The sequence below is a fragment of the Sinohyriopsis cumingii genome, chromosome 7 (genome assembly GCF_028554795.1).
Source record: "Sinohyriopsis cumingii isolate HCF-2022 chromosome 7, ASM2855479v2, whole genome shotgun sequence".
Classification (NCBI taxonomy): domain Eukaryota; kingdom Metazoa; phylum Mollusca; class Bivalvia; order Unionida; family Unionidae; genus Sinohyriopsis; species Sinohyriopsis cumingii.
Genome location: NC_142967.1, coordinates 134003894 through 134031112, shown reverse-complemented (window position 1 = coordinate 134031112; position 27219 = coordinate 134003894). Strand labels below are relative to the sequence as shown.

General features: G+C 35.5%; 1 protein-coding gene and 1 long non-coding RNA gene across 2 annotated transcripts in view; one reads left to right on the top strand and one right to left on the bottom strand.

Moving 5' to 3' along the window:
- Positions 1-27219, top strand: part of LOC149796166 (uncharacterized) — a 140033-nt gene that overhangs the window by 62296 nt on the left and 50518 nt on the right. Inside the window, exon 4 of the mRNA XM_089966106.1 lies at positions 11956-12030. Within this exon, the coding sequence (XP_089822232.1) occupies positions 11956-12030 (75 nt within the window). The remainder of the gene's footprint in view (positions 1-11955; positions 12031-27219) is intronic.
- LOC149796167 (uncharacterized) lies at positions 3138-6378 on the bottom strand. Its single transcript, XR_016422496.1, has 3 exons — positions 5130-6378; positions 4258-4392; positions 3138-3639 (listed from the first exon to the last, which is right to left on the bottom strand). It is a non-coding gene; the product is annotated as an uncharacterized LOC149796167 (long non-coding RNA).

The following is a 27219-nucleotide window of genomic DNA, read 5'->3' as shown; positions in this document are numbered from 1 at the left end:
CAGTTTATAGTGATGTCAGGCACTGTGGCATCATGCCGTGGACATGTAGCATCATCTCCCACCCTATCACGGGGCCCCGAGTGGCCGAGTGGTCTAAAGCGCTCTCCGTTACGGATCACTGCCATCTCACCTCTGTCTGCGCCGGTTCGAGTCTCAGATTCAGCCAATGTAGGTATGTGAGAAAGCATGCCAGTAGCTTCTCGTGGGTCGGTGGTTCTTTCTGGGGTTTTCCCGGGTTCTTCCTCCACCATTAATACTGGCCGCCATATATAGCCTATCGTGTGCTGAAAAATGGCGTTAAACCCCACAACAACAACAACAACAACAACAACCCACCCTATCACATTATCCTGACACCAGGCCAACCAGTCCTAACACTGACCTTTTAATGCTGAGCATCAGGCAAGGTAGCTGCTAGTACCATTTCTATGTCTTTGTTATGACTCAGACAGGGTTAAGACCTGCAGCCTCCCACATCTGAGGTGGACACTTTAACCATATAGGTCACCAGAGCAGTTGTAAAGTTTGCTGATAATTTTTTTTGGTTTTGAAAACTTAACAGAATATTTGATTTTTATTAAAAGTTTTGAATGTCATATAGAATCAGATTTCTGGGCACTAACCACCATTTTTGATGATAAAATGAGTAATATATCAAAGTTTCATTTACTACTTTTACTACATTTTGATCATGATTTTTTCATGTAATAAGGGGCCAGTTTTTTTAAATATCTAAAATGGGATCCATGCCTGACCCTGTGTAACAAGTGTCCAGAAATGAGTTATCAAGGGATAGATGGTTTGTAAGCAAAATCTGTGCACATTTATGAGGTGATCTGGTTTCTGACCAGCAAACATGTTTGATGCTCTGTTGATAACATATTCCAAAGAAACATGCTTGCTTGAATATTTACAAAAGCCATGGATATTAGTTGGTTGATTGCTTGTAGTCGACACTGGGGTTTTGGGGTTTTGATGAGTTGACTTTGTTACTACCATATAGACATTATCAATGAAGATATTCTCATGAGACTGGTTGTGTTGGCTTATCCAAAATTTCAGACAAGTTCTTTAACTGCCAAAGGCCATACTTTTTTGAGATAGGGAAAATATTGACTAGATGAGTGATATATCAAGACAACTTAGGCCTCTTGTTTCTGATTAGGACAGTTTTAGCATTCTAAAACTGATCTGGTTCAGCAGCTAATTCATTAAGTTTTAGTACAAGTTTCAGCTATTAATGTTTCTATATTTAAATTAATACAAATAAAATCTAATTTCAATCTCATTTGTTACAACATCAATGGCAGTTTGTTTTTTTTGTCTCCTACTCATTGGCAATTTTTAAAATCGTATTTCTTTATGAAAATGAAATGCAATAGGGCCATGGGTTATTTATTTACCTGTTTGGGTCCATTTACAATGCATGTTATTTATTTACCTGTTTGGGTCCATTTACAGTGCATGTTATTTATTTACCTGTTTGGGTCCATTTACAATGCATGTTATTTATTTACCTATTTGGGTCCATTTACAATGCTTGTTATTTATTTACCTGTTTGGGTCCATTTACAATGCATGTTATTTATTTACCTGGTTGGGTCCATTTACATGAACTGTTCTGTTAGAGCATGTATCAGTTGATTGACAGCTTCTTGATCTTTAATACATTCGTAAACACTCTCCTCACTTTTGAGGTTTCTGTGGATTGCCTTGGTATCGTTAGGTCATTATATTATCTTGTATAATAAAGCTTGTGGAGGTAATGAACTGAAATTTATTGCAGAAATGCTCTTATGCCACAGTTCAACTCTCTTGTGGTTTGCATGATCTGTCACATATCATGTTTTTGGAGATAATTGAACAGTGACAGGTATTGAATTTAAGCTATCTTCAAAAGTGCTTATACAACTGTTTCCTGTTCATCAGATTAATGATAATTCATAATTAATCATGATATATATTACCTGTCCCATTTGTGTTTTATTGTTACAGGATATAATTAAAATGAAATTGAGTTCCTACTGAACTGACTGTCCCATTAATGGGTGGCTATTATAATCATTATACCACTTATTGAAGTATAGATTTACAGGTCTCACTTAATTTGTCATTCAGATTAGTACCTGAACCTGCTTCATTACACATAAAAGGCTTTAGATCAGGAATTCAGTATGCAGATTGTTTATTAATTGTGCATATAATGAAGCTGCCAGCATGCTGTCTGGAATGTGTTGGATTTTCTGAGTACAAAAAATATTCAAATGTAAAGGCATTTTCTGCATGCAGATTTAAACAGTGATGCCAATCAGCTCTGTTTAGCATGATATGTAGCAATAAAATTTGTATTCAGTTGGTTAACAACAATCATTTTGGAACTTAAGGCTTGAAAGTCTACAAATTTCATATAAAGTATATATTATATAAATTACATGCTTAGGTAACCATTAAAGTATCATTCAAATTTCAGTTGCATGTGTTTGGTTGGTCAGTGGTGCATAATAATTACAAGCACTTTAATGCTGTTTTGTTTCAACGATCCGCTTCAGAGAGTTTAAATCACCCCCTCAGGCTGGTGCTGTACTTTTGTTGTACTGAATGCACCCTAAGTAAAGGATTAGATTTTGATTTTCATAGATTTTCCTGGTTTCCAGTGTTCCTTGTGTTTATGTATGCTCTTTTTGTTTACCTTCATTTAGAGTATCAATTATTATACCTATGTACTTACTACCCCATGCAGCTTTAAAGAGGTCCAGATTAACACTTGCATAAAGCCCCATTCAAATCATACACTGCTGTATTCAAAGCCATTTACAGCCAAACATCATTTAATCCTGATTCCTGAGTACTCATTGATTTTGTCAGGACATTTGGTCATAGGATACAGTATCTGTTTTATGATAAGACTAAGGGCCAATCAAATAATTTTGTCCAAAAGTATGAGGTAGGCTTATTGTAATGGGGGGAGAATTGTCCCTGGTGGGTGTCCCTCCAAATTTGGTTTTCGTTATCTAGGGGTTGACCGCCCTCGATGTTATTGCTCGGTTCGAGTAAATATAAATATAAGTGGTGAAACTTATAGGTGAAATAGATAGAGATCTGAGCAGGTATGTAGAACAAACCAACACAAGCCCCCATACATGTAAACAAACAATTTAATCAATTACATAAAAACACTGTGAAAATTCATTACACCAGGAATATACTCTGCTTTTAGAAATTTAACTTTCACCGAAATACAAAGAAAACGCAAATAGATTTAAATAAAATAGCCGATCTGTTTACTGATAGATTTAGTTCATCATAGGATCAAGTGAACAATCAAAGTCAATGTCTTGTATGATTGCATAACCTGTTCATCCTCAGTTGTTCTGCGGCCACTGTAGCTGTTCAGACGCTTGGATCTCAGGATGATACTTTCCACCATACGTCTCAGGATACTCTCAGAATATGTTTCAGAAATTAATGCGTCGCAGGATTGTGTCACAGGATTATACGTCTCACTGCACTTCTCTCTATACTTCTCAGTATACGTTTCAGGATAACATTACATCATACTTCCCAGAATAATACATCTCAGGATTATATGTCTCAGGAAAATACGTCTCAGGATTATACATCTCAGGAGCTATTTTCCCCCTTTTAAATAAATATAAATAGAAACAACCTAAATTTCCTGTTATTTATGAAACAGTTAAGTCTTCATTATTCTCCCTCATTATCAGATTTCACTATCAGTGCTAAACAGATGCTAAGGCTATCAGTCGACTCCACATGTCCTATAATGACCCTAGTTAGTCAAATGGCTAATTCGTTACGCCTTGACCTTACACATTAACACATACACGAGGCCTGGGGTTCTGAGCCAGCCTCAATTTACACAGCGAATAAATAGGATACATCACATCAGTCAATTACTAAATCATTTCAGTCAATACACACTTATTCTTAATCATACGTGAAATCTTCTAAATTCGGCAAGTTCACATGGATTCTCGTAATCATAGTAACTAATGTAATGCATTAAATTCTTAGAACATAATTCTTATGCAAACAAGATGACAAATTCAAACAATTCGTCAAACTTATCTAAAGAAGATTAATGTACGACTTCCTATGCATAAACTCAACACAGTTATACTTCATAAAGCAAATTATTACACGAATGTAGAAAAAAGATTCATGCAACTAAAAGTAAATAACCTCAGCAAAGCATTATATATGGCATCAACAAATTACATGGAATTGTCACACTACCTGTGCTTTCAATGTTCCTCCCTCTAATCGGCAAATTAGTTCATCGGTTCCTTTCGACAATAGTCCCCTTTGGACAACAGTTCTTTTTACGAGGAATATCTCGCAAATCCCCCGGAGTCCTACTTTTTGGGTTTCCTGTTATAGGAAAAGCTTAGACTGATTAGAATTACCGATGTGGCAATTTTAAAAACCTTAGAAAATTTTGTGTGGGAAATATGCCCCTTATTTAACGTAACCAATCAGAATCAAATATCTCTGCCACCTTTTTCCAGAGGCACCAAAGTCAGGGTCAGCTTGACCTGGTAGTTTGAGTAACAGAGTTTCTGTGATTTCTCAACTGTGACAGCTTTACCATGAAAAATGAAGTTTTCCTTGTCCGTAATAGTCTGCCTGGATGCTGTATAAACAAATGCTTAATTAGGAACAAAATTTTCCCTCTAAAGGACATTACTGTACATGGTAGTATGGCGATATGATACGCGCCTGTCTCAATAAATCTAATTAATGGTTCACTGGTCTCAACTAATGTAATCTTGTTAGATCACCAGAAATTTGCCACTTCACACTTATTATTAGCCAAATATATAGTTATTAAATATTTTCCAAAACTTCGTAATGATGAGATATGGGCCTATCTGTGTTACCCTCTTTAAGTGAAGACATTATTATTCTTATTCTTCTTCTTCTTCTTCTTCTTCTTCTTCTTATTATTATTATTATTATTATTATTATTCAAGCATGGATTTATCTTTTGATAGTTATGGTAATTTTCAGTAGAATAATCTAGCTCTTGCAAGGTCTGAATGGCAAAATATTGAAACTAATCATCATGTTTAATGAAATTCATTAGAAATGAGCACACAACTTCTTACATTTAATATTGTAAGACAAATCTTCGTCAAGGTAGTAAGATGATCAAGAAGGTGGAAGAAATGTCTAAACCTGAGAGTAACTCTCATTCTCAAATGGGGAAGCCACAAGCTTTGCATGTGCTGAGACTTTGGCACATTGGATTCAGCTGAAAACTGCAGAGGTACAAATTAATGTTAGCATGTTAATGTACATTAAAAGTGTCCACTACTCCAGTGTGAAACCCTTTTATACTGAAATAATAAATATAATAATATAATAATACATTTTACCTGGAAGTACCTAAATATATATTAAGAACTTTCTGTCATTAATTTTCTGATGTTGCTTTCTGGGATATCCAGAACTGACACATTTAAGGCAGTGAGTTAAAAGAAGTAATTGTTATAATATGAAGAAGAAAGATTTAACAAAGAGAAATGTTTTCAGTATTCAATACTGCCTATCACTGTTATACTCAAGTTACCATATGTACTACCACATAGACCCTGAATCTGCCTTCCTATAATTTGACAGCAGATCAGGGTCTATGTTGTTTGTTCTACTACTTACTCTTAACAAACTGCATAGATCCAGATCTGCCAGCACATTATATGATGACATATCTGGGTCTATGCAGTTTGCAGCATGACTTAAGTATACAGCATAAAGCTTTCAAAATTGGTAACACTGTGTTCAATATTTGTTGGGATATCATGTTATTTAAAGTATTCTCTGCAACCAGATTTGTATCAATCTGATTTTAGTATTATGAATAAAATAACTCAAATTTTGTGAGTGTTAAAGTGTCATTCAGATTGAATCTATGGTTGGTAATATATATTACCTCGGTATGCAACCGAGTTCATGATAATTATGAAGCTTCACTTATGAAGTTATGATTAGATTTTGTATGTTAGGATAGAGGACCATGGTGGCCATGCCTATAAATTAGGTATTGTGCCAATTACGCCAGTACATATGCTTTTACTTTTTGGTATGTAAGGGTATGTTGAAATCACAATCACAGGTTGTCAGATGAACACATGTAACACTGATTCCATTCACTGAAAGCAGTCATCTATTAACCACACAGAATCTTGTAAGTTCACATAACTTGTGCTTTGATTTCATTCAAGTTTTTTTCTTTATTTTTTTATATTAGAAGCTTGCACTCGCAGCAGTTTAGTAAAAGATACACGCTGTGTCATTTATCTTGTGTTTAGCATTACAGTCAGTCTGAACTGTCAGTGACATATAATTAATAGAAGTTTATTACAGTCAGTTAGAACTATCAGTGACATCTAGTTAATAGAAGTTTATTAGTCATTTTTCACTACATGTGTCAGTGGCATCTAGTTAATATAAGTTTGTTATAGTCAATCTGAACTATCAGTGACATATAATTAATGTAAGTTTATTACAGTCAGTCTGAACTACATGTGTCAGTGGCATCTAGTTAATAGACTTTTGTTACAGTCAATCTGAAATGTCAGTGGCATCTAGTTAATAGAAGTTTATTACTGTAGTCATTCTGAAGTACTTATGTCAATGGCATCTAGTTAATAGAAGTTTGTTACAGTCAATCTGAACTATCAGTGACATTTAGTTAATAGAAGCTTATTAGACAGTCTGAACTATCAGTGTTACCTAGTTAATGGAACTTTATTACAGTCAGTCTGAACTATCAGTGGCATCTAGTTAATATAAGTTTATTACAGTCAGTCTGAACTACATGTGTCAGTGGCATCTAGATAATAGAAGTTTGTTACAGTCAATCTGAAATATCAGTGGCATATAGTTAATAGAAGTTTATTACTGTCATTTTTCACTACATGTATCAGTGGCATCTAGTTAATAAAAGTTTGTTACAGTCACTCTGAACTATCAGTGTTATCTAGTTAATGGAACTTTATTACAGTCAGTCTGAACTGTCAGTGTTATCTAGTTAATGGAAGTTTATTAGTCACTCAGAACTATCAGTGTTATCTAGTTAACAGAAGTTTATTTCAGTCAGTCTGAACTATCAGTGGCATCTAGTTAATAAAAGTTTATTTCAGTCAGTCTGAGCTACATGTGTCAGTGGCATAATAATAATAATAATGAGGACTTTGTATAGTGCCTAATCTTTAGAAGCTCTAAGCACTTTACAACATTAGACAACACCTATAAGATAAAAAACGTAATAATATTATTACAAAAACAAACAACATAAATTAGAAAAACATTAAAAAATAAAAAAACATGCTGAGAATATTTCAGGTAGGAAACATTATTAGGTCTTTAAGTTTGTTCTTGCAGTCGAAATAAGTGAGTTTTGAGAGCCCTCTTGAATGTGATCACTGTGTCTTTGTGTCTAAGTTCAGTGGGCAATTCATTCCACGTTGCTGGGCCCTGGTATGCAAAAGAACGCTGTCCATATGACTTTGTTTTCATAGTGGGAATAATGAGTATACGATTGTCAGAAGAGGAGCGTAAGTATCTTGCTGGTGTGTACACATGAGTGAGGTCAGATAGGTATGTTGGACTAGAGTCCGACAGTGAAATGTAGCACAGAGAACACATTTTGTGTTTGATTCTGGATCGAATGGATAGCCAGTGTAGGGTACAGAGCAGTGGGGAGGTGTGCTCTGATTGTGGTACTTGAAGTATGATCCGAGCAGCTGTGTTTTGAAGTTTCTGTAGTAGATATCGAGATGAACCAGACAGAATTGAGTTACAATAGTCCAGTCTTTAAAGTACTAATGAACACACGTGTTTTTTAGTGGCATCCATTGAAAGATATTTGCGAATTGAGCTGATGCGTCTCAGCTCAAGATATGCAGCCTTGCATATGTTCATGACATGTTGGTGCAATGTGAGAGTACTGTCCAGAGTAACACCTAGGTTTCATACTGATTGTGTGAATTTAATGTTGGCATTGCTGATATTTATTGTTTGAGTTAAAGGATGTGAATGAGAAAGTCTTTGTGTTGTGATCAGAATGGCCTCAGTTTTATCATCATTCTTCTGCAGCTTGTTACAAGTCATCCATGATTTCACATCAGAAAGGCACCTCCTCTCTACACCTTGGATGGTAGCATCAACTTCAGTTGGGTGGCTAGATTTGTATATTTGGGTGTCATCAGCGTACAATTGGTGAGACACTGGATGATGATCTATGACACTTGAGAGCGACTGAGTGTACAGAATGAAGAGAACAGGTCCAAGAACAGACCCCTTGTGGAACACCACAACATAGATCAACTGGGCTGGAGTATATTCCATTTGCAGATACAATTTGTGTCCTGTTGACCAAGTAGGACTTGTACTACAGTAAGGCAGTATCATGGATGCCAAATACATGCTGGAGATGGTGAAGTAATATATCATGGTCTGTTGTGTCAAATGCTGCAGACAAATCAAGGAAGGTGAGGACTGTAATCTTTCCGCTATCCAACGCAGAGAGAATGTCATTAACTACTTTTAGAAGAGTAGTTTCAGTACTGTGGCAAGGGTGATATGCAGCTTGTACATTGCTAAAGACTGTTTGAATTTAGATGAGATACAAGCTGGGATAGAACAACCTTTTCTAAGATTTTTGAAATGAATGGGAGATTAGAAACTGGGCAGTAGTTCTTTAAATCGTTATGGTCTAGTGTTGGTTTCTTCAGCAGAGGCTTTACAATGGCAGTTTTGAAAAATGATGGGAATTCCCCAGCTGAGAGAGAGGTATTAATAACATCAGTTAGTGAAGGCAATACTGGATCTAAGCACTCAAGCAAGCAGTGATGTTGGAATTGGATCAAGTTCACATGACTTTGGTGCACTCTTCATCACGATTGTACATACGAAATCCATAGAGACAGGTTCAAATGCTGCTAATGGTTGCCGCTCAAATTCTGTATCCCAACTGTATGGTGATGACGAGTCAATTGAAATTGTGGTGTCAAGCTTATCTCTAATGGTTTGTACTTTGTCACGGAAGAAATTTGCAAACATGTCCGGAAGGTCAACTGGAGAGAAGGTAGTTGGAAGTGGTGTTGATTTGTTCCTTGACATTAGCTTATTAGTAATCTCGAAGAGCATCTAGGTAATAGAAATTTGTTACGTCAATCTGAACTATAAGTGACATCTACTTAACAGAAGTTTATTACAGTCAGTCTGAACTACATGTGTCAGTGGCATCTAGTAATTAGATTTTCTTTTACAGTCAGTTTGAAATATCAGTGGCATCTAGCTAATAGAAGTTGTTACAGTCAATCTGAAATGTCAGTGTTATCTAGTTAGTAGAAGTTTATTACAGTCATTCTGAACTACATGTGTTGGGGCCCCAAGTGGCCGAGTGGTCTAAAGTGCTCTTCGTTACGGATCACAGCCATCTCACCTCTGTCTGTGGCGGTTCGAATCACGGATTCAGCCAATGTGGGTATGTGAGAAAGCTTGCCAGTAACTTCTCATGGGTCGGTGGTTCTTTCCAGGGTTTTCCCGTGTTCTTAATCCACCATTAATACTGGCCGCCATGTATAGCCTATCATGTGCTGAAAAATGGTGTTAAACCCCACAACAACAACAACATGTGTCAGTGGTATCTAGTTAATAGAAGTTTGTTACAGTCAATTAGAACTATCAGTGATATCTAGTTAAGAGAAGTTTATTACAGACAGTCTGAACTAGATGTGTTAGTGGCATCTAGTTAACAGAAGTTTGTTACAGTCAGTCTGAACTATCAATGACATATAGTTAATAGAAGTTTATTACAGTCAGTCTGAACTATCAGTGATATCTAGTTAACATAAGTTTATTACAGTCAGTCTGAACTACATGTGTCATTGGTATCTAGGTAATAGAAGTTTGTTACAGTCAATTTGATCTATCAGTGGTAACTAGTGAATAGACATTTATTACAGTTAATCTGACCTATCAGTGATACCTATATAATAGAAGTTTGTTACAGCCAATCTGAACTATCTGTGTTATCTAGTTAATGGAACTCTATTACAGTCAGTCTGACCTGTCAGTGTTATCTAGTTAATGGAAGTTTATTACAGGCAGTCTGAACTACACGTGTCGGTGGCATCTAGTTAATAGAAGCTTGTTACAGTCAGTCTGAATTCTCAGTGGCATTTAGTTAATATAAGTTTATTACAGTCAATCTGAGCTATCAGTGTTATCTAGTTAATTAGAAGTTTACTTACAGTCAGTGGCATCTAGGTACATGTAATAGAATTTTGTTACAGTCAATCTGAAATATCAGGACATCTAGTTAATAGAAATTTATTACAATCAATCAGAACTGTTGGAGGCATCTTGGTATTAGAAGTTTATTCATAACAGGTTAATATTCTTTTTAAGGATGAACACTTGTGAAATGTGCGAGTATTTAGTCTTATGAAAATAGATATTCAGATTTGTTCATTTATCATATACTCATTTTATTATCAAGGACATATTAATAAACATGAAACCCATTTCTTCTCCTTATACAACATATGGAGAAAAAACAAGAATTCATCTTTCACAATAGTCACCTTTTTTAAGACCCTCGTGTATCACAGTCACACTTTTTGTGACGTACTATTCAGACATTATTAGTGGTGTGCTAATGGATTATTAAAATTGCAACATGGAAAATTTGTTTATTGAAATAGATACCTGTTTTCAATTCATTATTTTTAAGTAATGTAAAGAAAACAATACAAAGCAGATTAGTTTCATTTATGTTAATCCTGGTGAATACTTAGTTCTTTACAAAAAAGCTAGAAACAAAACTACAACCAAGTATATTTTCACATTATTAGGTAATGAAGACATATCAAAATCTGCCGTCTTTTGTTCTGTGACTCTTATTGAACAGTATGGACCCTGATTTGCATTATTCATTATGCAGTGGCAGGTCTGGATGGCTACACTCTATTATGAGTTTGATACATGTTAAACTTGGATGAATATGGTAATTCATATGAGACTATTATACATAGATGAGATGGTTATTCCACATGAGACTGTTATACATGGATAATATGATAGTTCCATATGAGACTGTTATTCATGAATGAGTATGATTGTTCCATACGAGACTGTTAAGCATGAATGAGTATGGTAATTCCATATGAGACTGTAATACATTGGTGAGCTGATAGCTCCATATGGGACTATTATGCATGAATGAATATGGTTATTTTATGTGAGAGTATGGTTGCTCCATATGATATTATAAAATTGACAGCAAAGTGCCTGTTAAGAAGACACATGATCTCTGACTGCTCTTTTGTTTTACTTCTGACCTACTGAATAAAAAATATATATATATATATATATATATATATATATATATATATATATATATATATATATATATATATATATATATATATATATATATATATATGTATGTGCACTGCATTTCCTGTACTCGATTCCTAAATTGGCAAAGCTTTTCTGCCCTTGTTTCCTGTGGTTACAGAGTTTCTGATAACCAAAATGTTATTTTTGTTGTTGTTGTTGATCATTGAACTCCATATTTTAGAAGTGCATTGGAAAATGACGCTGAAAAAAATAACAATTCACATCACACCGATGTGTTCTCATGCTCACAGCTATTATATTCAGAGGTGTAACATCTTCTAGACCAACACTGTAACTTAGTTACACATCAGCAAGCACGCCTCATTTGAGGAAAATTTTACACTGTGCACTTAGCTGCAGGTGATGCACAGAAACTGTATATTGTATACATGTTATATGAATAAAAATTAGTATTGATTGACTGCCTTAAAATTCAGAACAAATTTAGATGCATTTTACAAATGTGGGCTTGATTCAGTTTTAGCCATTGTGAACTATAAATTTAAATGATTTCTGTTACAGGAATGGCAACCATTTCCTAAACGCTGGTACAACGAGGGACTTCTGGTTACCAACAGTATTGTAAAAGATGATGCAGTAAGTACCTTTGGTGTGCACGCATGCCTTATAGTCCGCATTTATGATCTCCAATCTGACAGTATCTTCAGATGCATATAGTGTGGACTCGTCTAGTCCTAGGGTTAAGATTTAATAATGTTATAAATTTGTATTTCATAAAAAAAAATTAAATTAATGATATCAACTTTAGTACTGTCATTAATGTTAACATCTTTAAGCAGAACCTTTATGTAGTCTGTGACAACTATGATAGGGTCATATACTATTACCCTTGTCTGTCTGTCCATATGTATGTACATTTATAACACCTTGGTTAAGGTTTGAGTCATTTAAGACTCTGTTATGGGGCGTCTATGTTCCATGAATACATTTTTGCATATTTTATTCTTGGCAATAAAACAAAAATCTTCTAGAGATATCAGAGGCTAGCATTTCACAGAAATTCATTTCTTGAAGTAATTTCCCTTTGGATATAAATGCATATTATAATAGCGATATTATTGGTATAAAAATAAGCAGGCATATTTCAGCTTGTCATTGCTAAAAGTAAAGTACTGAAGGATGTCTCAAACAAAGAAAAGATTTAAAACACTATGAATTACTCTTTATGTTTATCCTGTACACTATGAATTGCTCTTTATGTGTATCCTGTACACTATGAATTGCCTTTTATGTGTATCCTGTACACTATGAATTGCTCTTTATGTGTATCCTGTACACTTGGATTGCTCTTTATGTGTATCCTGTACACTTTGGGTTGCTCTTTATGTGTATCCTGTACACTATGAATTGCTCTTTATGTGTATCCTGTACACTTTGAATTGCTCTTTATGTGTATCTGTACACTATTAATTGCTTTTTATGTGTATCCTGTACACTTGGGTTGCTCTTTATGTGTATCCTGTACACTATGAATTGCTCTTTATGTGTATCCTGTACACTATGAATTGCTCTTTATGTGTATCCTGTACACTATGAATTGCTCTTTATGTGTATCCTGTACACTATTAATTGCTCTTTATGTGTATCCTGTACACTATGAATTGCTCTTTATGTGTATCCTGTACACTATGAATTGCTCTTTATGTGTATCCTGTACACTATTAATTGCTCTTTATGTGTATCCTGTACACTATGATTGCTCTTTATGTGTATCCTGTACACTTTGGGTTGCTCTGCTAGACATGATAATGAATTCCTCTTTAAACGTAGTGAATTAGTAATAAAGTATGATCATTTTCCATATCACTGATTATTTTGACTTTGACTTTGGCAGTGGTTAACATTTTTTTAATTAATCCCTGGATCATGCACTTTTGAATAAAATTTATGTTGGGTCTGTTCCTATAGCACCAGTGTCCCAAGATTTCATTAAAGTCACACCCAGATGGTAATACAGTATATATTATTCTGTGCAGTACTTGGTTACAATGGTAAGTATATTTTCATGTTAGATCCAGTCTGATTAAAATCAGACCTTCCTACTCTGCTCTGATTGGTTGTACCATATTAACTTCATGACAAATGGGAGCAGAATTAGAATACCTAATTTGAATCATGTTGATAGCAGATCCAGCTGTTTTTTATAATTTCTGCATATATCTTCATCGACATGGTTGAATATGTTTGTTTTGATTCAGCTGCAAATGAGTCCTCAGCATTTTTGGGGGGCTTAAAAATAGTTTGGTTCAGAGGTAAAAAAAATGTAGGTCCTTGAAATCTTGGGCATAAGAAATTTTCAGCTCACTGGGTATTCATGAACTGGACTGTGATTATAGACAAGCCTGTTCAAGACAAGTTCAGTAAACAAGATCATTCCACAATTCAAAAGCAAAAATGGAACAAAATTTAATTCAGACATTTAGTTATTTCAGAAAGTATTGTACACATTGAATATTGTTTTAAGCAGGAGAACTAAATACTGCCTTGCAGATATGAGGAAATGTCTCTAAAGAAAAATTATGTTTCTTTTGTAATAAATCAATGATGATATCTAAAGATCAGGGGTGGGGGAGCAGTCAATTTCTGATCATATGCTTTAGTAGTATTCATATACTTTTCATTGAATTTGTTCTAATTTGAAATTTCAAATACAGATTGAATGATACAATACAGATTTTTTTTACAATGACTGAACATTGCTGCATGCATTCTTTGTTTTTTGTTGTTGCAAACATTGGTGGATTATAAGGTAGACTATATAATCTGTGAAATATGCATGTGAGAAATCTCACCCAGACTTTCACATTAGGGCCATTAGGAACTAAACTATTACATAATTCAGTTTGTATTTTACATGTATTATAGCACCAACTTCACTTGTATCTGCTTTGTTGGCATTGCTGTAGATAGATTATTAGCTTTGCATGTCATTATGACACCAGAAGAGCTTATGCAATGACCTGTAGTCCATTGTCTGTTATTGTTGCTCCTCCTGAATTTATGGGAGAATTGCCATGAAACTTTGCACACATGTTCAATCCAAGGTCTAGATGGTCCAGAAGGAAAATAAGTGCCAGTCTGATGTGCAGTATGGTTGCCATGGTGGCCATCTTGAAAATCTTTTATCACTGCTTCTTCAGAATGGACAGTTGTATAGACATGGGGTTTTCACTAAAAGACCTTTTATGAAGTCTAGTTGGTCCTGATTGAAGATTGTGACATCCAGTGTCCCTCTAAAAATAATCATGTTATGTATACCTTTAAATATATGATCCACATTTTAGGTTTAGTCAGACTTAACGTGCTGTTATTGACATTAAATGCATTTTTTGTTCATGTAAACATATTGAAGGTCAAAAAGCAATGACAAAGAATTGTATACAAGACATGAAAACTTGCAGATGTATCTTGTGGACAAAAATATGTAAGAAAATATTTTTGTTTACAAATTTGGTATGTTGGAGTTTAACAAGAATACCTGAGAAGGTTTCAGTACTCTACAGTTTGAAATGATTAAAGGACAGAAGAAACAGACTTCTTGTGGATTCTTATGAATCCTTTTCATCCAGTAGGGCATCAGTCCCTTTAAAGGGACTCTTGTCAGCAAGATTATGCACTTGTGAAATAAGAAAAGCTACTAATATTACAAACAATGCAGTAACAATATAGTTTTATAACTCATTTGACACCTCCTATTTTACTACAGCTGGCAGCATATCAACGATCTCAGGTAAATTAGAATTATTTCCCCTTGTAGGTTTTTTTTTACGGTCAGTCCACTTTCTAACATTTCTTTAGCAAAACACTGTCATGTTCTGTACTGACAGTTGTTGTCATTATTTTACTTGTTAAATCTTGTGGATAATTTATCTTAACATGTTGATGCCACCTTCATTGGACATAATTATCATCTTGAAGAGTTTGAAGTTTCAGTTCTGCCAGTATAATGTTTCTGCAGTTTGACCCATTAAGTCTGGGCCTGTCATTGTGGTACATGTCCATATTAGTGCTTTTGATCCAGTTCCAGATGAAGCACAACAAAACTTATTTAATATGAACAAGATATATGTTCTTAAAATTGCCATCCAGATCATGTAATCATTTTATAGACTTTAAAGACAAAATAATAAACTTGGCATGTGGATTGAATGATAGCAGCTTAATACTCACATGCAGAAGAAATCAGACACAAGTAATCCTTTCATCAATGTTGTCATAAAATAATTAGTTCTCTTTCCTAGAAACTGTTTCATATACAGTGATTAAACTGGATGGGTGCATGCATCCTAAAAAGCAATACTACTCTTTTCTTGAAAACGAAGTCACAGTGAATTTCTTTTTGGGTTCATGTTCCATTTAGGGCTGGAGTTAAATGTTAAGGGTTAGGGAGTAGGGATAATGAACTGGTAGAACAGATGGGGACATAGCATTCTGAAGAATGCTTATGATACATGTGTATCAACAAGCTAAATATTGCATACTACTGCTGTGAAGTTTGCATCTCCTTTTAAGGTCCTTGCCTATTGCCCAATCCTTGAAAGGTCTTAAACTTAATTTTACACATTGTTTAGATTAAAGCTTTCTGGATGGACTTTTGAGTTAATTTTGAATTCCAAAGACTCTAAGCTTTATACTGGATGGACTTTTAAGTTAATTGTTGAATTCCAAAGACTCTAAGCTTCATCCTGGATGGACTTTTGACTTTATTGTTGAATTCCAGAGACTCTAAGCTTCATACTAGATGGACTTTTGACTTTAGTGTTGAATTCCAGAGAATCAAAGCTTCATACTAGATGGACGTTTTACTTTATTGTTGAATTCCAGAGACTCTAAGCTGCATACTGGATGGGGTGGCCGAGTGGTCTAAAGCACTCCATTACGGATCACTGCCATCTCACCTCTGTCTGTGTGGGTTTGAGTCTAGGATTTGGCCTATGTGGGTATGTGAGAAAGCTTTCCAGTAGCTTCTCATGGGTTGGTGGTTCTTCCCAGGGTTTTCCCGGGTTCTTCCTCTACCATTAATGCTGGCTGCCATGCATAGCCTATCGTGTGCTGAAAGATGGCATTAAACCCCAAAACAACAACAAACAACAATAATCATACTGGATGGACTTTTTAGTTTATTGTTGAATTCCAAAGACTCTAAGCTTCATAATAGATGGACTTTTGAGTTTATTGTTGAATTCCAGAGAATCAAAGCTTCATACTAGATGGACGTTTTACTTTATTGTTGAATTCCAGAGACTTTAAGCTTCATATATGATAGACTTTTGAGTTTATTGTTGAATTACAAAGACTCTAAGCTTCATGCTGTTTTGGCATTAAATCAGTAGCTAGCTAGAATCTTAGAATAAAGCTAAAAATGAAAAAAATTCAACAATTTCAATTAACTAAATTACATATAGGAAAGAAATATTCAGGATTTGTCATGAATGTACAATGTATATAATGTAAATGCATGTCATTAAGTAACTTAAAGAACTACATTAAATTTGAACTATAAAATTTTATTTACCATATTTATCTGTGTATAAGACATCCTCTACTGCAAACAGGATAGTGCCAGGTCTGAAATAACATAATTCACCATTAGATCTGGGTCTATGCTGCTTGCGTGAAATTGTAAGATCAAAGACTATCAAAGGACCCCAGGTCTGTACAACATTAATGTGTTTGGAGATCTGGATTTCTGCTCTTTGCAGTTATGTAAGTGCTCTGTTGTTGTTGTTGTGGGGTTTAACGCCATTTTTCAGCACACAATAGGCTATACATGGCGGCCAGTATTAATGGTGGAGGAAGAACCCGGAAAACCCCGGAAAGAACCACCGACCCACGAGAAGCTACTGGCAAGCTTTCTCACATGCTCACATTGGCTGAATCTTAGACTTGAACTGCCGCAGACAGAGGTGAGATGGCAGTGATCCGTAATGAAGAGCGCTTTAGACCACTCGGCCACTCGGGGCCCCCTGTAAGTGCTCTGTACATGGGTACTAATGGTATCGTATATACTTGCTTATAAGATGAGTTCAACTGCAGACTGCACAGACCCATATATGCTGTCACATAATGTGCTGGCAGATCTAGTTTTATGCAGTTTGTTAAGAGTAATCAGTAGAACAAACAACATAGACCCTGATCTGCAGGCACATTATGATACAGCAGATCAGGATCTTAGTTATTTGCAATTTCACTCAACTTATAAGTGAGTATATACATTACACTAAAATAATATGTCTGTATTTGTTATCTTGATTACAAAATATTTCCTCTTACTAATCTAAAAATGAGTTATGTAGCGATATTGTGGTAGACAGTGTAGAAAGTTTGTCTTCCTGATTTCATCTGACAGAACATTTTGAAGCCTATCAACTAACAATGCCATTTTTATATCAGTCTTCATAAACTTGGTGTAGTCAGTTAATCTACCATTACTTTTGTATTGTGCATATAATATAGGATATATGGTAAAGGGATTTTCAGTTGTAGTTCTAATGTTGTAGTTGTTAATGCAAAACACTAATTTGAGCAATACATTTTTTGCTGAAATATGAAACACACTGCACCACTGCTTTTAAAACAAAACAATGTATTTCAAGACAATTTACAAAACATATATGAGTAGAGTTTTGCTCTAACAATTGTTACTGATTCCTGGAGATTTCACAGTATATTATGATTCACTTATTATACACTGTTGAAAATTGGGAATACAAAAGGATTTCTTTAAACAGTCAGGGTATGTAATCAAAAATATCTGATTCAAGCCTTATATATTGTTTCACTTCTCACAAACTCTTCTTTTTTTAATGTTTTATATATATATATATATATATATATATATATATATATATATATATATATATATATATCTATATCTACAGGTTTATGATAATTGCTAAATTGAATAAGATTTCTTAGTATAATATTTCCCACAAACAGATAAGGTTTTAATTGCAGCACTTCTAGATTTATGCTTGTAATCACATACTTGTATTATTCTATTTTTTGCATCTTAACTTTTCACAAATCTCAGACTATTTACCACATAATGTTATTTAAAATTTATTTGGCTAGTATTTCCCTTGTTTGTTGCATATGACCACTGTAGAGACAGCTTATTTACAAAAGGCAATCAATAACTGTTTATTATTGTCATTAATGTCTCCACAAAATAGGGGATGCCAGAGTTAATTCCAGTCCAAATATTGCCACTGCAAACATGGCATGGCATTTACCAGCCTGTATTTCATAGACAAAGATCATTGGAAATATGTACCTTGTAGGTTGATAACTTTTTTTATTCATCTTCATGTAACTCATTTTTTATCTGTTCATCTCCTGTATATAAATAGGTATTTCTGGGAACAAATTGTCTAAAAGAGATAACATAAATGATGTGATGGATAATAATTCAGTTATTTGGATGGCAGAATGAGGACTTTCATTAGGCAGATGACTGACATCACTTCTCACATTAGACTTTGTTAATTGCTGACTACTGACCAATCATATTCCAATCATATTGTGAGCCATGCTTTATTTGCACAATGATCTACATTCAAACTGCTTTGGAACAAGGACTTGGGACAACTAGATAGTTTTCACTGTGTTACATACAGATTTGTATTATTAGCACATCAAATTTTGGTAGAATTTTCATTATATTGAAATATTTATACAAATCTTTACAAGAAATGTCAAATTAGTTTTGGAAGCTTACATGCAGATAAGCTGGAGGAGCTTAGTCTCAAGGTCATTTAGTTCACAATGACCCCTCTTCCATGTGGCGTTGTTATAAAGATAGAAATTAAACTTTTGGTTGATGGATTGTCAGATCAGATAGTGCTTTGAATATTGGTCTAAATATAAATTTATGCAAATTCAAATTCTGTTATGGAAAATAACTTCCATTGAAGTAAAATAAATTGAATTTCTTAGTATACACTGAAAATTTCACACAAAATTTGAGTTGAATCTACTCCTCAGTGTGTTGAGGTTTGGAACCTCCTTTGCTGAGATATTTTGATAATATCAGAATTTGAATTCGAAAATCTTATTTAGTGGCAGTCATAAATGTTCCACAGATGACCCTACAACCCAGTTGATAAGCTTTCAACTTGGCTGTTATTACATAACACTCAAACCTAGTAAGTGAAAGCTGTAGTCAGTGGGCAGCTGTTAAATCTAGGTATAGTCCATTTTAGTTTGGCTGTAGTTGATCTGTCAATTATCGAGACTCCCTTGAAGGTACAAGTTTTATCCAGATAACATTTTGGAAATATAAATAATAATTAAAATGTAAGGTCCTGACATTCAGATTGTCTAGATGAGATCCAGGTAAATGATTTACAGATTATGTCTGTTAGACTGCACTGGAAAACATGCTTGCTTTTACAGGAATATATTTTATGTCCTTTTTTTGGTGGGTGGGTGGATGTGATCTGTTGAATATTTTTCAAGTTAAGTTCTGTGGACTGACTGTAACTGTTGGGTGATGTAAGATGCCTTTATTGTAGTTCTAGCTAAAGAGCTGTTGTCACTAGAATACTACTTTTGGTTTGGACGTTAGTTTCATTAGTTAAAAATTGAGACTTCTAAACAGTTTTAAAAAAGTATTAAGGGCAATGTCAGAGATGGGTTCATACATATGGTACAAGTCTAAAAATAGTTTAGATTCAAATCAATCCTCTCAAAAGTTACCAATGACCTGATTTCATTGCTGTTCAATTTAAAAAGGATATTAAAGCTTGCTGAATGTTTGATTTTTGTGATGATCAACATAAACAACCCCATCACATTACAGTTGCCTATAAAATGTGGTTGATGGGGGGTGGGGTGAAACTAATTTGATGATTTAATGCATAGCTGTTGCTATTGAATAGTTAAATTTGTCAGTTTGGTGTAAGGCTGATGATCCCACAACTGGCAAATAAAAAACAAAAATAATACTCACCTTCATGGAAGAGCAGGAGACTACTGCATGATGGCTGCTTCCAGAGTGGTGATGATGTGGTCCAAGGAGAATATTTGTTCACTTTGATGAGATAATGAACAGATATGAAAGCAGTAGTTGAGAATGCCAAGACAAAGCTTTCATCACATCTTCCAAATACAATGAGTTAGATAGGCAGCATTGGTTTGAACCTCATGGGCTTTAATGTTCATGAATGACAGATCCCTATCAATAAGGGAATGGTAAGCTTTCTTGATAATGCAATCTACCTAGAAATCATGGAAGCTGAAATATCTGTTGAACCTTCAATCCTACCCTTCCTTTTCCCTTTTGAAGCTGCCAAATAAAAATGTAAAACCCTAACTGGACATAAAGTCTACCCTGATCATTCCAAGCACAATTACAGTTAAGACTGGGGATCTCATTCAGGAGTGGAATAACCAATGGAAGCTGGTGTTTTTGCTAAACCTGTTTGGCAAAGGAGGTAAACTGATAATTCTGCACTGAACATGATACAGCCCTGTTCTGTAGATAGGGCATGAAGCTGACCCTTCATCTCACAGACGTTAAAGGGAGCAAGAAAACTGTCTAGAAGGTAAGGTTCTCAAATGAACTTTCACCCAAGGATTCATTGGGGGGTTTATTAAGAGACCACAAGAAACAAGAAAGATTCCATATAGGTATTAGCAGTTCAGCTAATCATGTGCTGAAAAATGTAAAGTGATTTGTCCAGTTACTCAGATGATGGTGAAACTCCTGACCTTGAGAAAGAAGAACATTCAGAGGGTCCATGGTTTCCATCACCAAAAGGACACAAGTGCAGTCTGCCTAGGGGAACAAGGTATGATATGGATTTCAAGGTCCCAGCAGAGAGAGAACAACATGAGAACAACATGAGCTGACGTGATCTTCCAAAATAAACAGATCTTGTCTATTCTGTTCTAAGGGAGAAGGACTAATTATCTGTTGGTGAGGAAATTCATCCACATGCTGACAAAATCTTGATAAGGAGTGAGCTCTGATATCTCTAAGTTTGGCAGAAGGCCCATCCTGGTCCACATGCTGACAAATTCTTGATAAGGAGTGAGCTCTGATATCTCTTGGTTTGGCAGAAGGCCCATCCTGGTCCGGTTATTATGGATCATCCAATCATCAAAATACTGGAGGAATGGGATACCTAGTGACCTTACATGGGCTAAAATTACTTCCATGACCCTGGGAAAAGTTTTGGTTGTAGAGGTTCAGCCAAATGGTAGAGCTTTAAATTTTAAAACCTTCCCATCTAAGCAAAGTCAGAAATACTTCCTTTGTAGTAGAAAGATAAGGATGTGAAGGTATGCTTCCTGAAGATTTATGGAGACTGCCCAATTACCAGGACATAATGCTTTCCCAGCTAAAGCTGTAGTCTCCATCTTCGAATGGTTCCTTCAGCAGAAATCTGTTTAGGTGTATGATTAGATAAGACTTTCCCAATTTGTTGGGAAGCAGGAAAATCTGAGAGTAGCAGGCTAGAGATCGGTCATTTAACATCCTCTCTACTGCACCCTTCTGGAGAAAGGAGTGAACCTCTTTTTTTAAGTGCACCTGATTTAAGTGGTGGAAGAAACATGGGGGACATTACTAGAGGATGGAAATCCCAAAAGCCAATAGTTATCATTTATGATAGAAATGACCCAGCCATCGACTGTTATGCTGGACTCTGAAAAGATGCTTAGTCTAGCTCCAGTGGGAACCAGTGGAAGAGGAACATTCAGCATGAGATGTAGTGAGCCCATAGGGCTTTCCACCCTTGGCCTTAGGAGAGGGGGAAGGACCTGTTAACTTCTTCCTTGGGCATTTGTGGCCTGCCCTTTTTAGAGCCTCAGTGCCAAGTGGAAGCTCTGAAATGGAGTTCTTGCTTTGGTTGAGGCTGTGCAGCTTTAAAGAATTTAGTCAGTGGACCCTGAGAATGGTCAGCTTGATTTTGCTTCTTGTCCAGTTTTGAAGGGCCAGGAGTGAATGTGAGGGATCAGTGTTATTGGTCTCATGTCCTGAGAAAACCATGACGGAGATGAGCCCTCTGATGGGAAAGGGCTCAGAAGGTTCTTACTGTGCTCTAGTAAGACATTGGAAGTGTCCAGAGCAACATCCTCGCTGAGGTGGAGAAGTCCTGGCAAAGGCAATGGACAAGGACACTGCCTAGAATTTTTGCCACTGCTTCCAATCGACAATGGAGTTTCAGTAGGCTGAATGAGGCTGCTGAATAGAGGTCAGCATGTTAGGCTATGGTTACTCATGATATAGCTGTTTGCTCCTAGGATTCCAAAGTTTTCACTGGAAGGTTACCCCAGGCTCCTGTAGAAATACCCACTTCATCATCCAGAGGGGGCCAGTTTAATAAGCCATAAAAGGTTATGAACCTTATAGGTAGATACTGCTATTAAGGGGCACATCCAAAGGGGTTAGAGGGATTATAGGGAAGGGGGGGGATGATGATCTGATTTGATCCCTTCTTATGGAAGGGATAGAATTGGATCGTCATTCCCCCTTCCCTATAATCCCTCTAATCGGGCATCTGTAAGTTCCCTGCATGACAAAATGGCAGTTTGGATAGAGGGGGCCCCATTGATCAGTGAATGGTACGTGGTCAGTGGGCAAAGACCCATCAGGTGCCTCATCTGTAGGAAGATCCTTCCCTAGTTCTAATGGACTTAGATCTGAGCTCTCCCTTACTGGATGGCTTGATCCCATCACCAACAACAGGCCACAGTAACTGAATGGATGCTGCTCCCCCTTTTGTGGGGACATGACACACTTTCAGCCTGCATTGAGATGTGGGCAAGTAGAGGGTGTAGTATCAAGGTAAAAAGGATCTACTTTACCATTTATAAAAATCACTCAATTCACAATATAGTAATGTAAATACAATAATTAGTAATTAACAATGATATGAATCGAGGCAAGGCCATAGATTTCACAATTATGCATTGAATGGGCAAAAGTAGCAAAATGCCTACCCTAGTTAGTAAATTTTCCCCAAATTAGAACACTAATAATCTTGAAGGAAGAATAAAGAAAAATAAAAGGCAATGCTGTAAACTTTTTGATAGAATAATAACTCTCAAGAGAGCTTAAATGAACAGAAAACTTCTCAATCAGAGTATAATCCATATGTCTACAAAGATGATGCACATAAGATGTATAGTAATTTCATTGTTAATCCACAAGGCAAAGGCAAATCATCATCTACATAAACAAGGTGGACATTACAGTAATGACCAGAAAAGAATAAATGATGAGCAGTATAGCTATGGATGTCCCATGTGCAATCCAGTCTTCTGGAATTGTCTGGTTCATCCTAATGGGAGGATGAATTCTCATCTTATTTTTGGAATGTTTTACAGCCTGAAAAGTACCAGCTAAGTAATAGCAAAAGATATATATTACTTATAAATGTATTAAAATACTATTCACCCATGAACATTGTTTTTCCTGAATTCAATAAAAAAAATAATCCACTGGTCAGAATTAAATGAAAATAACCCATTGGCTTAATAAGAGGTTTTCTGTTATTTTGATTAAAACTCTTCATTGTAGGAATGAACCCTATTCATGATTTGGATCAGAAAAGAAGAGTAAAATTTAAATTTTTTTAAAAAATAAGAATAAAACAAAACAACATAATAACACCATATTGAACCCATTGCTGATTTTAATGGCAATCAGTATTTAAATTCAGGTTTATATGTAAACCTTTTAACCACTTTGTATAAGTGCTTCTTTCAACATACATGTTGTTTTCATTTGGCAATACAAATTGAAACTTCACAACACTTGGAAAGTTTTGTTTTAATTTGAATTGGCTTATTTATCATTCATTATGTACTTTTTATCTTTTATTTTTACTAATGCTTATATTTATTTGGAAGGGTTTATCTTTCTAAAGCTTTTTGCAGTTTGTTATCAATGCATTTATATATATATATATATATATATATATATATATATATATATATATATATATATATATATACTCTATGTATTTTGCTGTCAAAGGTTTGTTGTATTTATCTCATACACTGATTTATCTTGTTGTCAAAGGTTTATTTTGTTGTAGGTCTGATAACACCATTATTGGTTTTACGAATACTGCACTTGTATTGCAACTAAGTTCAGGATGAAATTTATGAAAGTAGCTGTAACATGCTACTGGCAGTGAATGGGTTATTGTAATGATTAAATGAGTTTTTTAAGTTTGATATAAAATGAACTTGATAAATTGTTGTATCACTTTAATGTTTCAGTATCACTTTTCTGTATTTATTACACTGTCATTGAATGATTATGACATGAGATTATAAAAGCAATAAATTGTATATATGATAATTTGAATATGCATTGGTGCACGGATTCAAAGCCACAATTGATAGTTCAACTATGTAAATGATAGCCATAGGTGGCTGTTAAATACAGAAACATAATTTGTTTCAAAATATTTCTAGATATTATTTTTGTAGACCCAGTCAAGGTAATGCTTTTGGGTGTGTGGTTTTAATGGCACATTATTGGCTATATCATGGCGTGGAAATGGAAGCCAAGTGCCTTTCCCATGAACATAATATGGCATCTGTCCCAGGCTGTCCTGGGCAGGTATCAGACCTGAAACCATGGTATTATGAGTTGGATGCTCTGCCAACTGTGACTCCCTGCAATTAAAGATAATGAACAACTTGATCAGATTTAAATGTATTATTTGACAAATGGACAGCTTGCTTGTTTCATATCTCACGATATATCTAGCAGTCATTAGTCTCTTTAGTTTGCACCCAAAGCATGCTGATAATGGAGCATTTAACACAAGCCTAAAGGATTCATACATTTTATTTGTGACATGAACTGTGCATGATTTAGTAGGTACTAGATAATGTGCTTGGTGTGTAGCATAGATCAGTTTTATATTTATTTGATGGGCTTGTTCATCAGGCCTCTCTGTCATAAAATTTCACTTGAATTCCAATCATACTTGAGAATTATCTGACCAATCAGAACACTGCATTGGTACCTTTGGGTTTCCAAGTCAGAAGTGACCGATTTTAATTGAAATGTTGAGTAATGTTTTATGATGGAGGGGCCTGATTTTTATGCTGTATATTAACATGGATGTATTAGTTATGCCATTTTTATAATCTTTTTATGAAACACATCAAAGGTGTAGACCCATATCTACCTACACATATTGCACTGGTAGATTAGGGTCAGTTCTGTTTGTTTGATAATTTTAAGTAGAAATGAGTATTGACCGTTGTTTGTATGTGCATTTTGTGATAGTAGATAAATAGGTCAAATCTAGCACATATGACTGGGGAATTCTGAAACATTTCTATAAATAAATCACAGAAATATAACCCATGTGCATCTTAAAAAATGTGTGCAGGATATTTTCAAAACTTCCTTTATTTTGTGATTAAATCACACCCCTTTTTTCAAATAGATGGGAAATTTTATTCCTAAATGTTCAGTTGTATAAAAATAGACCCTGGATTTGGCATCTAATATTCATAACCTAATATTGCAGATATTTTGAGTGATTCAAAATGGATTTTTTGGGCAGGGTACATTTAATAAAGTATAAGTGATAGTGTTGCTGATGAAGTTGATACTACAATTTAATGGTGGTAGTACAGTAAAACCTGTTTGACCAAACACCTGCATTATAAGGAATGCTTATTTATTACAACAATATGACCCAGTTTATCAGGTCAAAATATGCCTGCTACTGATAGCAACAGTAGACCAGTGACTGTTGACCAAGACTAATCCATGAAAAGCTAAACCTGGCTTCCTCTGAAAAGTCCTTTCTGGTGGATCAGGTGGCCAGACCAATATGCTCATCCCCTGGCTGTGAAGGCATATGACAAGAGCTGTGTGGACAGTGCATGGCATTAGCTCAGGTGCAGTAGGAACTGATGGCCATCCACTGCATCAGACTCTTTCTCTAGAAGTCTCAACATAGTTGTACCATTGGATTCAGACAGGCCTGGCTGAGAGAGTAAGGTTGACCCATAGTCATGCCACTGAATTCAGACAGGCATGGATGAAAGAGTAAGGTTGACCCATAGTCATGCCACTGGATTCAGACAGACATGGATGAGAGAGTAAGGTTGACCCATAGTCATGCCACTGGATTCAGACAGGCATAGATGAGAGAGTGAGGTTGACCTATAGTCATGCCATTGGATTCAGACAGGCATGGATGAGAGAGTGAGGTTGACCCATAGTCATGCCATTGGATTCAGACAGGCATGAATGAGAGAGTGAGGTTGACCCATAGTCATGCCATTGGATTCAGACAAGCATGGATGAAAGAGTGAGGTTGACCCATAGTCGTGCCATTGGATTCAGACAGGCCTAGACAAGAGAGTGAGGTTGACCTATAGTCATGCCATTGGATTCAGACAGGCATGGATGAGAGAGTGAGGTTGACCTATAGTCATGCCATTGGATTCAGACAGGCATGGATGAGAGAGTGAGGTTGACCCTGTGCAGCTTTGCCTCACATAAATTCAGCTGATGCACAAGTCATCACATTATTCCTCTCCTCCCATCAGATACCTTTAAGTCCCATGGTGATATGCAAGCAACAAATCAACAAATCAACACACAGGTGGCTCAAGGCGTAGGGTTGCTTTTCACTGAACCAAAGTAGCAGTGGAACCTGGCAGCCCACTGGGTGACTGAGCAGCCTTTTTTAAGGATCACTTTATTCACCTGACTTTAGTTATTTTCTTTTCAGATATTGCATATTTTCAAATACCCGAGTTTTGCTTTACACT